The 14712-nt window shown below is 42.3% G+C and overlaps 1 protein-coding gene across 23 annotated transcripts in view; it reads right to left on the bottom strand.

Annotated features, from left to right (window-relative positions):
- The window catches only part of CAMK2B (calcium/calmodulin dependent protein kinase II beta), a 234194-nt gene that overhangs the window by 81459 nt on the left and 138023 nt on the right, over positions 1-14712 (bottom strand). For all 23 annotated transcript variants that reach the window (XM_087876045.1, XM_087876043.1, XM_087876046.1 and 20 more), the window contains exon 5: positions 5733-5798. In XM_087876045.1, coding sequence (XP_087732171.1) covers positions 5733-5798 — 66 coding nt within the window. The remainder of the gene's footprint in view (positions 1-5732; positions 5799-14712) is intronic.

Raw genomic sequence — 14712 nt, 5'->3', positions numbered from 1 at the left:
ATTCTAGGTTGCTTCTCTCCTTGATTAGTTTCCATGCATTGTTTTTTGTCCTGCCTTGAGGTGCTTTGGAGAATAACTTGATTTCCTCTTCTTTGTGGCAATCCCTGAGATATTGGAACACTGCCATCATATCACCCCAATCCTTTTAATTAAACTAGATATATCCAATTCCAGCAACCATTCTTTGTATGTTTTAGCCTCCAGTCCCCTAATCATCTTTGTTGCTCTTCTCTGCACTCTTTCTAGAGTCTCAACATCTTTTTTACATCATGGCGACCAAAGCTGGATGCAATATTCCCAAGTGTAGTCTTTCCAAGGCATTCGAAAGTAGAATTAACACTTCATGTGATCTTGATTCTATTCTTCTGTTAATGCAACCTAGAACAAAGTTGGCTTTTTTGGCTAAAGAGAACATTGCTTAATTTGGGCAAGAGATAGCAGACTAAAGAGGAAGTTTCTAAGGCAGTATTTCTCAACTTTGGCAACTTTAAGATATATGAACTTCAACTCCCAGAATTCTCCAGACAGCTGAGGAAGAAGTCCATACATCTCAAAGTTGGCAAGGTTGAAAAACACTATTTTAAGGCATCAGCTGGATTTGCAAGATGAAGGTTTCAATTTCATAGATTGGATTTGGAACAGTGCTGGGCTTGGCAATTATCTTGCATGCACACTAGTTTCTGCCTTCCTACTTATAGTTCCAATGTACTTAGCAGGGCTGTTCTGAAGGCAAATACAGATAGTCCTCAACCTATGACAATTTAACCCAAAATTTATGTTGCTAAGTGAGAAATTTGTTAAGTGAATTTTGCCCCATTCTATGACTTTTCTCACCACATTTATTAAGTGAATCAATGCAGTTCTTAAATTAGTAACACATTTGGTTAAGTGAATCAGGTTTTCCTATTGACTTTGCTTGTCAGAAAGTTACAAAAGGGGATCACGTGACTCCGAGACACTGCAACCGTCATAAATATGAGTTAAATGTCAAGCATCCGAATGTAAATCACGTGACCTGCAACGGGGATGCTGCAATGGTCATAAATGAGAAAAATGGTCATAAAGTCCCTTTTTCAGTGTTGTTGTAACTTTGAATGGTCACTAAATGAACTGTTGTAAATCAAGGACTACCTGTATTTAGGATTAACAGAGGATGCTTTTCTATCACTAGGCCCTTCTTTATGGGCAGGAAGACACCATGAGAAAGGATCTAAGGTTTTCATGCAGGGTTACCATCAAATCAAAGGTGCTTAAACAAAACACAAGATATTATTTTCATTATCTATACCAGACTATCATTGTCCCTGATCTTTTACAGAGTACAAAAAAACAGGGATTGCTGTTCTAAGGAGCATAAAATATTAAAAACACCAGGCTGGAATTTATGGTAGAATTATTCTGCACTCCTGTGGTTATTTCTCTCATCACTGAAGCACTGGAGGAACAAGATAGGAAAGGAACAATGTAGAAAAACTGAATTGTGTGGGAAGAATTACACCAGATTCTAAACTTTGGGATTGCTATGGCTTCCCTCTCTTAGAATGTCTTCATTGCTAAATGTCTGGAAAACTTGGGAAATGGCTATGGGCAACCAGGTTTCTTAATTCAAACAGATATAATTTCACAATGTATTTCTTCACGTTCATGCCTTGGTCAACAATCTCGTTATTTATTTATTATTTATTTATTAATTTTATTTCTATACCGCCCTTCTCCCGAAGGACTCAGGGCGGTGTACAGCCTAATTAAAAACACAAAGACAGACAAAATTTAAAAATAATTAAAATTATTAAATAATAGGCCCAATTTGTAAAACCCCAAATTTAAAATCCCATTTAAAACCAATTAAAATCTTTACATTGATAGCCCAGCCTGGCGGAACAACATGGTTTTGAGGGCACAGCAAAACACACGGAGATCAGAGATTTTACGAATTTCTGGGGGCAGATCATTCCAAAGAGCAGGGGCTCCCACAGAGAAGGCCTTCCCCCTGGGTGTCGCCAGCCGACATAATTTGGCCGATGGCACCCTGAGGAGACCCTCTCTGTGGGAGCGAACTAGCTGGTGGGAGGCTACTGGTGGCAGAAGACGGTCTCGAAGGTATCCAGGTCCAATGCCATGGAGCGCTTTAAAGGTGGTAACCAACACCTTTAATCGCACCCGGAAGACCACTGGGAGCCAGTGCAGCTCACGCAGGAGGGGTGTCACGTGGGCACAACGAATTGCGCCCATAACCACCCGCGCGGCCACATTCTGGACCAGTTGGAGCCTCTGAGTGCTTTTCAAGGGGAGCCCCATGTAGAGAGCATTGCAGTAGTCCAGTCGGGAGGTGACAAGGGCATGAGTGACTGTGCGCAAGGCGTCGCGGTCCAGAAAGGGCCGCAACTGGCGGATCAGGCGAACCTGATAAAAAGCCCCCCTGGCCACGGCCGTCATATGTTCTTCTAAAGACAGCCGTGCGTCCAGGAGGACGCCCAGATTGCAGGCCCTCTCTGTGGGGGGTAAAGATTCACCCCCAATAGTCAGCGATGGCACCAGCTGACTATATCGCGATGCCGGGAACCACAGCCACTCGGTCTTGGAGGGGTTGAGTCTGAGCCTGTTCCTCCCCATCCAGACCCGCACGGCCTCCAGGCAGCGAGACATCACATCAAGGGCATCGTTGGGGTGGTCTGGGGTGGAGATGTACAGCTGAGTATCATCAGCGTACAGATGGACTCTCACCCCCAAACCACGGATGATCTCACCCAGCGGCTTCACATAAATGTTGAACAGAAGGGGCGAGAGGACCGACCCCTGCGGCACTCCCCATGCAAGGCGCCTCGAAGTCGACCTCTGCCCCCCTGTCAACACGAACTGCGAGTGGTCAGAGAGGAAGGAGGAGAACGACCGCAAAACGGTTCCCCCTATTCCTAACCCCCTCAACCGCTGCAGCATGATACCATGGTCGATGGTATCAAAAGCCGCTGAGAGATCTAACAGGACCAGGACAGAGGAGCAACCCCTGTCCCGAGCCCTCCAGAGATCATCCACCAACGCGACCAATGCCGTTTCTGTGCTGTACCCCTGCCTGAAGCCCGACTGGTACGGGTCCAGTTAGATAGCTTCATCCAGGTGCCCGGGCAGTTGTCGTGCCACCACACTCTCGACAACCTTCGCCACAAAACGAAGGTTGGAGACTGGACGGTAGTTGGTTAATTCAGTCGGGTCCAGGGAAGGCTTCTTGAGGAGGGGCCTCACCACCGCCTCTTTCAAGGAGCGGGAAAGGCACCCTCACTCAGAGAAGCACTTATAATCCCCTGGAGCCAGCCTCGTGTAACCTCCCGGGAGGCCAGTACCAACCAGGAGGGACACAAGTCCAATAAACATGTGGCGGCACTAATCCTACCCAGAACCCTGTCCACATCCTCGGGAGCCACAGGATCAAACTCCTCCCAGATAATATTCTCAAGACCTACCCTCGTCTCCTCCCCTGGACTCACCCAGTCGGAGTCCAAGCGTTCCCGAATCCGAGCGACTTTATCATGCTATCTGGAATTGCTATCTGAGGAACAGTGGTCTCCCTCGGACTAAGACTTTCCCTAATAATCGCCGCCACTCCCTCACCCCTCCCCTGGGCCCTTGGCTGGTGAAATGCACAGAAACCTGGTGGGCACATCTCAATGAGGGGAACCCCCCCCTCATGGCCCAACCAGGTCTCCGTAATACCTGCCAGGTCTGCACCCCCTCCAAAATAAGATCACAAATGAGGGGGGCTTTGTTAACAACAGACCTGGCATTACATAACATCAGCCGCGGACCCAGGGCATGAGGCTCTGTGCAACCCAGGACCCGAGTCGCGCATTGGGGGCCGGAGTGCACAATCACTCGTAGACAGCGTATGCGCACCCCTGAAACATGATATGGTCCCCTGCGCCCATCGTATCTGCCCCTCCCACTCACTATTTCAATTGCACTGCCCTTCCCAACACCTTGTTTTTCCCCAGACAAATTTCCTTCCGTGATCCCTCTGCTGCGCCCAAGCGACCCATCATCCCACCCAGTGGCTATATGAACCCCCCAGGTCCATCTCTACAACCCCCTCCCCTCCTCCCGGGTCCCCTTAAAATTTTCCTTAAAAATCCCAATAAAAAACCCCTCAACTCCCTCTTCGCTGCATGCCATCTCTCGGGGTTCCAAAGCCCGTCATCAAGATAGGCCCTCGATAATGTGGAGGGCCAGGCCTGCGAGAGGGGGGAGTCTCGCAGCGCTAGAAGGTCAGCTTTTAAAAGCATCATCCGAACCAAGGACGGGAAAGGAGGGCCAGTTCGGGGTTCCTCCATAGTCCAGAGAGATAACCATGCACAGATCACAAATGTCCATCGTAGAGCTGGACTCCACTGTCCTCTCACGACAGGGAGAAGGTCCAATGTCCTTTGATGTTTTTCTTTCACCCAACGGAGAGCCATATCCAAACCATCCTCTCACAATGGTTAGTCTCCCTAGAGATGGTTACACCAGGGATGATGTTCCGTCTCCTCCGTTGGGTATAAAAGTCCCTCAGCTCCCCCATAGTAGTGCTTGGTCTCTCCTTCCGGCGAGAGTTAAAGTTATGAAAACTTTAAATTGATATCTGAATTTCTTGATGTCTCTTTGGTACCTCCCGCTATCTCCTCCACCTTTGCTGCTCTACACCACTCCAAAGGCTGGAACTCCTTCCAATCTAGGTTGACAAACTTCAGACACCCAGCTGTCATTGTATTGTAGCTATGAACACTTCTCAAATGTAACTCTGTTTTGTAATTTGGTGGCCTTGATGCATCAACTCTTGAAGCTCTTTACTAATGACAGATACTTTGCCCAGCAACTGGGCAAAAGTTGAAACTGTTCTGTCCCATCCAATTTTTTATTCCTTACTGCCAATATTCCTGCATCCTTGCACACCTCCAGTTCTTATCCCAACTATCCTGGTTAGACTACATCTGCAAAAGAGATGATACAATCTCCAAATTAGCCTAGAGCAATAAAAATCTCTCTACGGTTGAAGTAGGATGAGAAAGTTAAAGTGTGAAAGCACTAACAACAACTTCCTTTTAAGAAGGCTAAGACCCCATTTGTACTTGAGATACTCAACCACAGATTAAGCCTTGTTTATAGTAGTGGGAGCACACTCCAGCCACCTCAATCAAACTTCTCTCACCTGTCACACTTCCTTTAGCAAAGAACGGAGCTGGTAGCTGGGGAGTGACCTGGTCTGATGAAAGTGCATTTGGGAAAGAGAGTATCCTTAAATGATCAGATGTACTGACAGTGCTTGCATCTTATATAAATTGGAGGGTGGGGGAGGCACATGAAGAAACCAGGATAGGTATATCTCTTCTCACCCTGCAATGCCTCACATAAATTCTATCTTCATCACAACTGTAAGGTGAACGGGACCCCCGCCCTCTGCTATGTAATCAAGTGCAGGAGTCCAAGAGTGTATGGGAGGATTGGCTGGCATAGTATGAGGCAATGGGGCACATTATGGCAACCACTGGTGCCAAAGGATGTGAGAATGTCACTGCAATCGTGAAATCTTTTGAATACAACCATGTGCTCCAACACCCCCCCCCCTTCACCTCCCTGATCACAGATGGGTTCATATTTCACAAGTTCAAGCTGGAATGGGATCTGGGAACAGAGAGAGAAGGTGGGGCTGGAGGAGGGAGAAGGATGGAGGGGGGACAAGTGGATGTGGAGTTACCACTCACCTTGCATCAGCTTCACTGTAGTATTCTCTGGCAACAATGTCTTCGAAGAGCTCACCGCCCGTGACCCTGCAAGGTGACACAAATGAGATTTCAACCAAAGTTTGACATTTGTCAACAGGACATTTGGGGAGTATAACACTGTCAGCCCTTCACAGCAGACCAGACTAGGAAGTTCAAGGTATACATGTCAATACTACTTTAATCATAAAGTTATGGGACAAAATATGCAATACTGAATGTAATTCTCCCCACCCTATCCCTTTATCTTCATGAGAACAAGAAATGGTCTTCCCAAAAATGCTTTTTGAAAAGGCAACTGGACTTTCTTTGTTTTTGCTTGAAGACGTTTTGTTTCTCATTCAAGAAGTTTCTTCACAACTGAAGGTTACTACATATTGAAGATTTGAACTGAAGAAGCTTCTTGGATGAGAAGCGGAAACGTCTTCAAGCAAAAACAAAGGAAGTCCAGTTGCCTTTTCAAAAAGCATCTTTGGGACAACCATGACCTGGATGACTGAGAATCTCCATAGACAAGAAGTTGTCTGAGAAATTTTCTCATGTTATAATTCTGGCCAGGACTCAGATTTTTTTTTAATCAGACTTTTTCCCTCATGTTTCTCAAGGTTATTCCTTCTTCCCATTATAACCACTGAACACAACTATTCCCGAAAGGCTTGGAGCATTTGCTGCAAGTTCTAGCCTTCTTTCAGCCTCTTACATAATTGCCTGGCCCTCACCCAAATAAATTGTCATGGACCCAATTTTTGTTCCATCAAGGAATCTCACCAAAACCAACGTAAATCTAGCTTGTTGAGCATCTGTCAAGGTTTGCTAATGTGACAAAATTGTATTTATTTGGTCAGAAAAGGCCTAATTTTTCCAACTTTATTTTGAAAATTAATTCTAACTTTAAATATATGTAGTTTAAAATCTCACTGCAGCTACCCCAAAATGGTACATTTATATTGAGGTCATTTGTCCACTTTCTTTTTCTTCTTCCTCTCTTCTCCTCTTTAGGAGAAGTTCTTATATTTTATCTTTCATCCAGATAGAGGACTAATTATTTCAGGGTAAGCAATCTTACAACAAATACAGTAAACAAGTTAAGAAAAAATATACCAAAGCCATTTAAGGCATGAATTAAAAAAGGGAAGAAATACAGCTAAGTTTAATTTACATGACTACCATTCAGTAGGCTTCTATATTTCTTTTTCTTCTTACAAGATATTCTTGTTCATAAAGTGATTCTTGTTCTTGAATATGTTCATTCTTTCTGAGGATCTGATCAACTCCATCCAATTACAATTTTCTCCGTCTCCCACTTTACTCTTGAGCCATAGCACTACTTTTCTGCCATCTTAAATTTCTCAAAACATTTCCCCATTTTTAGCAAATATTCCATGCAGGAATTCAATAAACCATCTGCTTGCTCTAGTTATGTGGCATTTATGTATAACTTACAACTGTCCATGCTATCTTCCTGGATAACACAACTATTGATTTTGATATATTAATTTTCAGATCCATACTCTATTGCACAGTACAGTTTACACTACATATCTTTTGTCTATGGTGATTCAGGTCATCCAGGTCATGGTTGTCCCAAAGATGCTTTTTCAAGAGGCAGCTGGATTTTCTGGTTTTTCTTTGATGACGTTTCGCTTCTCATTCAAGCTCTGAGCTGAAGAAGCTTCTTGGATGAGAAATGAAATGTCGTCAAAGAAAAACCAGACAGTTCATTTGCCTCTTGAAAAAGCACCTTTGGGACATACAGATCTTTTGGGTTCTCAGCTAACAATACAGGGTCGTCCGCTTACAAAACTGCATGTACATCCATATTCCCAAGAAACACACCCCTAACATCACCACAAGTGTACCTTAATGTGCTTATCCACAAAATACCTTGAACAACCAAGGAGGCATCACATCCTTTTCTTTCCCTCAGTATTGAATTATTTGCTAAGCATTCCGTTTATTTGCCTTACTTCCATCATATACTGTTCTTGTTTCATTCAACGCACAACTTTCAACTACATCTTCATGAAAAAAATAATAATCTAAGCCTATTCCCTTTTTCATATCCTTTCCTTTCCCCCCCTTTCCCCCCTTTTAAAACTCCCTTTTTATGACCCTGTAATCCCTTACTTCGGGGTAGAGTTGGGGCAACTGGATGGACCTAAGCGTTTACTGGCCAAATGCTCTTCCTGACGCTCATGCGGAGTTCACAGCAGATATTTTTTCTTTGCACCCTAGGAGAGAAATACCTGCTGCTATGATTGAATTCTCAACCTTCCGAGTGGGAGGTAAATGTCTTCATCACTAGGAAACCGTGCTGCTCACCCTCTAAATCAACCAATGTATAATTTATTTATTTATTTATTTATTTATTTATTTGTTTTAATTTGTATACCGCCCTTCTCCAGCGGGACTCAGGGCAGTGAACAGCCAGAATAAAAACAGGACATACAAAATTTAAAAAAAGTTTAAAAATAATTAAATATTTTTGGCCACAATTTAAAACAACCCAATTAAAATCAATTCAATTTAACCGAAACAGTGGGATCAAGCCAGCCCGGCTAGGTGAAATAAATAAGTTTTCAGGGCCCGACGAAAAGTCCGGAGGTCTGGTATTGTGCGTATCTCTGCAGGGAGTTTGTTCCAGAGGGCAGGCGCTGCCACAGAGAAGGCTCTCCCCCTGGAGGTCGCCAGCTGACACTGTCTGGCGGATGGCACCCTGAGGAGGCCCTCTCTGTGCGAGCGTACTGGCCGGTGGGAGGTAATTGATGGCAGAAGGCGGTCTCGTAGATACCCCGGCCCTAAGCCATGGAGCGCTTTAAAGGTGGTCACCAACACCTTGAAGCACACCCGGAAGACCACCGGGAGCCAGTGCAGCTCGCGCAGGAGAGGTATCATATGGGAGCGCTCCGTCGCTCCCATAATCCCCTGCGCAGCCACATTCTGGACCAGCTGGAGCCTCCGGGTGCACCCCAGGGGGAGCCCCATGTAGAGAGCATTGCAGTAGTCCAGGCGGGAGGTGACGAGCGCCTGAGTGACCGTGCGTAGGGAGTCCCGATCCAGAAAGGGACGCAACTGGCGTATCAGGCGAACCTGATAAAAAGCCCCCCTGGCCACGGCCATCATATGCTCTTCTAAAGACAGCCATGCATCCAGGAGGACATCCAAGTTGTGAGCCTTTTCCATGGGGGCCAGTGATTTGCCCCTAATAACCAGTGATGGCACCAGCTGGCTATATCGGGATGCCAGAAGCCACAGCCACTCGGTCTTGGAAGGGTTGAGTCAGAGCCTGTTTCTCCCCATCCAGGTCCGCACGGCCTCCAGGCACTGGGACATCACTTCAAGGGCATTGTTGGGGTGGCCTGGGGTGGAGATGTACAGCTGGGTGTCATCAGCGTATTGATGGAACTCTACCCCAAAGCCACAGGTGATCTCACCCAACGGCTTTACATAAATGTTGAACAGAAGGGGCGAGAGGACCGACCCTTGCGGCACCCCACAAACAAGGCACCTCGGGGTCTACCTCTGCCCCCCTGTCAACACAGATTGCGACCGGTCAGAGAGGTAGGAGGAGAACCACTGCAAAACGGTGCCCCCCACCCCCAACCCCTCCAATCGGCGCAACATGATACCATGGTCGATGGTATCAAAAGCCGCTGAGAGATCTAATAGGACCAGGATAGAGGAGCAACCCCTATCCCGAGCCCTCCAGAGATCATCCACCAATGCGACCAATGATGTTTCCGTGCTGTGCCCAGGCCTGAAGCCAGACTGGAGCGGATCTAGATAGACAGCTTCATCCAGGTACTGTGGCAGCTGCCACGCCACCACACTCTCAACAACCTTCGCAATAAAACAAAGGTTGGAGACTGGACGATAGTTAGCCAAAATAGCCGGATCCAGAGAGGGCTTCTTTTTTTTTTTTTTATTGCAAAAGTTTTACAATTACATTTTCACCCCTTTTTTTCACCCCCCCACCTCCCTCCCCAAACTTCCCGTCCTCCCTAACCCTCCCTAACCCTCCCCCCCAGACTTCCCTATTATGTACTCATAACTAATAACACTGATATATAAACCTGAACCCATCCCTCCCCCTATATAATTTTTCTTCTTTGTCTCTTTACATTACGATATTTCTAATACATTATTTTCAAATAAAAGCTATTTGATACTTTCTAGTTTGGTATTTGTTCTGAACATATTCTATCCACCTTTTCCATTCCCATTCATAAGTCTCTTGTGAACAATCTTTTAAATATGCTGAGATCTTCGCCATCTCTGCAAAACTGGCCATCTTCAAAGTCCATTCCTCGATAGTAGGCAAAACTTCATTCTTCCAATATTTACCTATCAACAATCTTGCTGCTGTTATCATATACAATATTAGTTTTATTTCACCCCGTGTAAAACCCTTAACTATACCCAATAAAAACAATTGTGGAGAAAATTGAATTTTTTTCTTCAAAACATTCTGCATGACCCACCATATTTTTATCCAAAAAGCCTTAACTTTCCTACAGGTCCACCAAACATGATAATACGTAGCATCCAAACATTCACATCTCCAACATTTTGGCTGAACATTAGGGTACATACATGACAACTTTTTAGGATCTAAATGCCATCTATAAAACATTTTATAAAAATTTTCCCTCAGATTCTGCGACTGTGTAAATTTAACATTCTGAACCCAATTTTTTTCCCATGTTTCCAACATCACTGGTTCTTCAAAATTTTGTGCCCACTTAATCATACAATCTTTAACTAATTCAGTTTCTGAATCCCTTTCTAGCAAAACATTATAAAGCCTTTTAATATGCATTGGACCTTTCTCTCTTATATGTCTAACCAATTCTTCCTCATGCAACATAATACCAGTTTTTTGGTCCTCTTTCCATCTCAATTGTAATTGATTATATTGTAACCAGGTTAAATTAATCCCTTCGTCCAACAGTGTCTGCAATGTCTTCAGCTGCCATCTGCCCGCATCTGTAAAAAGAACCTCTTTGTATAAAAACCCCCCGAGTGACATTATATTTGTATTCCACAAGGTATGACCAAGATCCAGCCATAGCGGTATTTTATAATCCCATTTGAGTCGGTGCTTCTTCCAAACTCTCATCAAAGAGTCTCTAAGTATATGACTTTTAAATACTTTATCAACTTTGTCATCATAAAATAAGTAAGCATGCCATCCAAATTCAAGATCAAAACTTTCTGCATTCAATATTCCAGCCTTTTTACTTCCAAACCAATCACTTGTTAAAGTTAAAGCTGCTGCATCATAATATAACTGTAGGTTTGGAAGTTTAAGGCCTCCTCTTTCTGGAACATCTTGCATAATTTTCAATTTCACTCTCGGCTTTTTCTCGTTCCAGACAAACTTGTTAAGTCCAGTTTGCCAAACCTTCAGTTGTTTATCACTTTTAAGCACCGGAATCATTTGAAACAAAAACAGAAATCTTGGCAAAATGTTCATCTTAACTGCTGCTATTCTTCCAAGTAAAGACAGTTGCAGCTTTTTCCAAGTCTCCATGTCTTTCTGGACCTCTCGCCACAACACCTCATCGTTATTTTGAAACAATTTCATGTTTGATTCTGCAACCTGAACTCCAAGATATTTTACCTTAGGTACAATTTCGAAACCTGCCCTCCTTTCAAGCTCATGTTTACGATCTTGTGTCATATTTTTGACTATCATTTTAGTCTTTTTTGAATTCAGTCTAAAACCTGAAACTCTACCATAGTCTTGTATAATGTCGTTCATCAGGATTGTTGATTCCATTGGTTGTGATAGGGTAACCACCAGATCATCTGCAAATGCCTTTATTCTATAATCCTCTTGCCTTATCATTATGCCTTTCAAAATTTTAGAGTCCCGTATTGTATTTAGCAAGACTTCCAATGTTAAAATAAATAAAAGTGGGGACAACGGACATCCCTGTCTTGTTCCTTTTTCAATTTTAAACTCTGTCGTCAAACTTCCATTAATAATAATCTGTGCTTTTTGCTCTTGATAAATTGCTGAGATCGCCTGTATAAATTGGTCCCCAAAGCCCATCTTTTTTAAAGTCTTTAGTAGAAAATTCCAATCCACTCTATCAAAGGCCTTCTCCGCATCCAAAAAAACCAGCACTGCAGAAATCTGTTTATTCTTATCAAGATATTCCAATAAGTCTATTACTTGCCTTACATTGTCCTTCATATATCTGCCCTCAATAAATCCCGCTTGGTCCGCATGAATCACCTTTTGGATTACTGGCATCAACCTGTTGGCTAATACCTTCGCATAAATTTTATAGTCTGTGTTCAAAAGAGATATTGGTCTGTAGTTCTCTGGTTTTTTAGGACCAACTTGTTCTTTTGGTATCAAAGATATATAAGCAGTTGTCCAAGATGGGGGTATTTTACCCCCTTGTTGAATATTGCGAAATAAATCTCTAAGTTGTCCCACCATTTCAGCTTGTAAAGTTTTGTAATACACTGCAGTCAAACCATCCGTGCCAGGAGCTTTGGCTGTTTTTAGCTGTTTTATTGCTGCTGTTATCTCCTCCTCTGTTATAGGATAATTCATTCTTTCCTTTTGTTGATCAGTAATTTTTGTGACTCTCTTATCCTTTAAATATTTTTCTATAAGTCCATTCTGCACCTCTTCTTTGGCATATAGTTTAGTATAATAATCCACAAAAGCTTCTTTAATTAGTTTTTGTTGAAAGATTTCTTTCCCTCCAATATCAATACTATCAATAGTCCGTATACTTTGTTTTTTCCTCAATGTGTAAGCCAACCATCTGCCCGGTTTGTTAGCGTTGCAAAATGTATTATGCTTCGCGTATTGTAAGCTTGTTGCAACTTGTTCCGCCATAAGCATTTGAAATTGGTCTTTCAAAAGTTTTATAGCACTTCGTATTCTTTCATCTGTTGGATTTTTAATAAGTAACTGTTCTTTATTCTTTATTTCCATTTCCAACTCAGATCTTTTCTTTTGTCGGAACAGTCTATGTTTAGAATTCATGTAGATAAGTACCCCTCTCATATAAGCTTTACTTGCGTCCCAAACAATTTCAATTGGGGTACCTTTATTCAAATTTATTTCAAAAAATTCTTTCAAATGCTTTTTAAGTTCTATTGTATTTTTTTCATATCTAAACAAGTTCTCATTTAATCTCCAAGAACGTCTCTCAACCTTATCCATCTCAATTTCTATCCATACAGGGCTATGGTCAGTCAGAGTTCTTGGAAAAATCTTTGTTCTTTTTGTCTTAACAAGTAGATCATTTGACAACAGGATAAAATCAATCCTAGAAAAGGATCTATGTCTATCAGAAAAGAAAGTGTAATCCAGTTCATTTGGATTATGTATTCTCCAAACATCTTTTAATTCCATATCTTCTTTCATATCAAAAAAAGTCTGTGGTAGTCTAATTCTAGACTTTGCCAAGCTCTTTTTATCTAGTTTAGAATCAATTACTCCATTCCAGTCTCCCATAATTAAAATAGATCTGTAGTCCCATTGCAATATTTTAGTATGTAACATCTTATAAAAATAATCCTGTTGTTGGTTGGGAGCATAAATTCCAATCAAAAGAATTTGGCCATTTGCTGTGAGCAATTCAATTGCTACAAACCTACCATCTTGATCTGCTTCTATAACTTTCGCTGTTAATTTTTTATTTACATAAATAACCACACCATTCTTTTTCTGCGAAGTTGAAGATATATAATGTGCTCCTAGTTTTGAGTTTATCAAATATTTTTGATCTTGAGTTATGATATGCGTTTCTTGTAAACATATTATATCATTATTAAATTGTTTCAAATATGTAAATAATTTCTTCCTTTTCTGTGCTGAATTCAACCCATTGACATTCCAAGATAGACACTTAAAGGTCATCAGCCTCTTTCTGGAGCGCAGAGCAAAATATTTGAAGTTCATCCGAGAGCTTCGATCTCGCTCCTCCCATAGCTCCACTCTCTTGTACGGTACTCTTAACTGCCTTCTTGTCTTGTCTTTCCTGTTGTTGTTGTTGCTTTTGTTTAAGTAGCTTGGATTGAGCTCTAGTTATACGTTGATCTTTAACTTCAGTCAACTGAATCAAATCCAAAATTGGAGAAGAATCCAACAAGGGCTCACTCAGAAAACCTCCTTCTGCACCTTGCACGTTTTCTAATTCCTGCTTAGACTGTTCTTTCAATTGCCTCTCTTCACTCTCCTTAATCTCCAAAACTGTAGATGTACGTGGAGATGGTGTTCTTTCCTTAAGAATAGTACTGTAAAAGTGTTGTGCCTTCTCCACGGTATTCAACCGATATCCTTCTCCCTTATATCTAAAAATTATCCCAGCTGGTGCGTCCCACCGGAAGGGTATCTGTAAATTTCTCAATTCCTTAACAAGAAAACCAAATTCTTTTCTAGCTTTCAGCATTTTAGGAGGTAATTCTTTAAAAATTTCAAGTCGTGAGCCCCCCACTTGTACAGAAGTATGAAAAGATTTTTGCAGGATATCATTTCTAATTTCTCTCTCAGTAAAGTATATGACCACATCTCTAGGCAGTTGTCTTTGTCTGGCCACCCAAGAGTTCACTCTGTAAATTTTATCTATTTTATGAAATACCAAATCAGGATTAGCTTGTAAAATCTTAGCCAAGGCTTCAGAGCAAACCTGTCTCAAGTCCTGTCTCTCCTCCTCTCGAATTCCCCGAAGCCGTATGGCAAATTCCATCGCCCGGAATTGTATCATAACAATCTCATCTTCAATTCTCTGCATTTTATTGTCAACTTCATCAATTTTATAATCATTGTCTTTCATCTTAACATTAACTTCTGATTTGAATTCTTCAACTTTAAAATCAACTTTCCCAATAAATTCTGCCAGGCCAGACGCCACTTCTGATATTTTTTTGGTCACCTTATTTTGATTCTGTTTCACCATGTCTTTAACTTCATTAATTTCCTGCATAAATT

The sequence above is a fragment of the Pantherophis guttatus genome, chromosome 9 (genome assembly GCF_059756535.1).
Source record: "Pantherophis guttatus breed Tessera chromosome 9, ASM5975653v1, whole genome shotgun sequence".
Taxonomy (NCBI): domain Eukaryota; kingdom Metazoa; phylum Chordata; class Lepidosauria; order Squamata; family Colubridae; genus Pantherophis; species Pantherophis guttatus.
The sequence above is the reverse complement of the archived record's forward strand: the minus strand, read 5'-3'. Positions and strand labels throughout refer to the sequence as shown.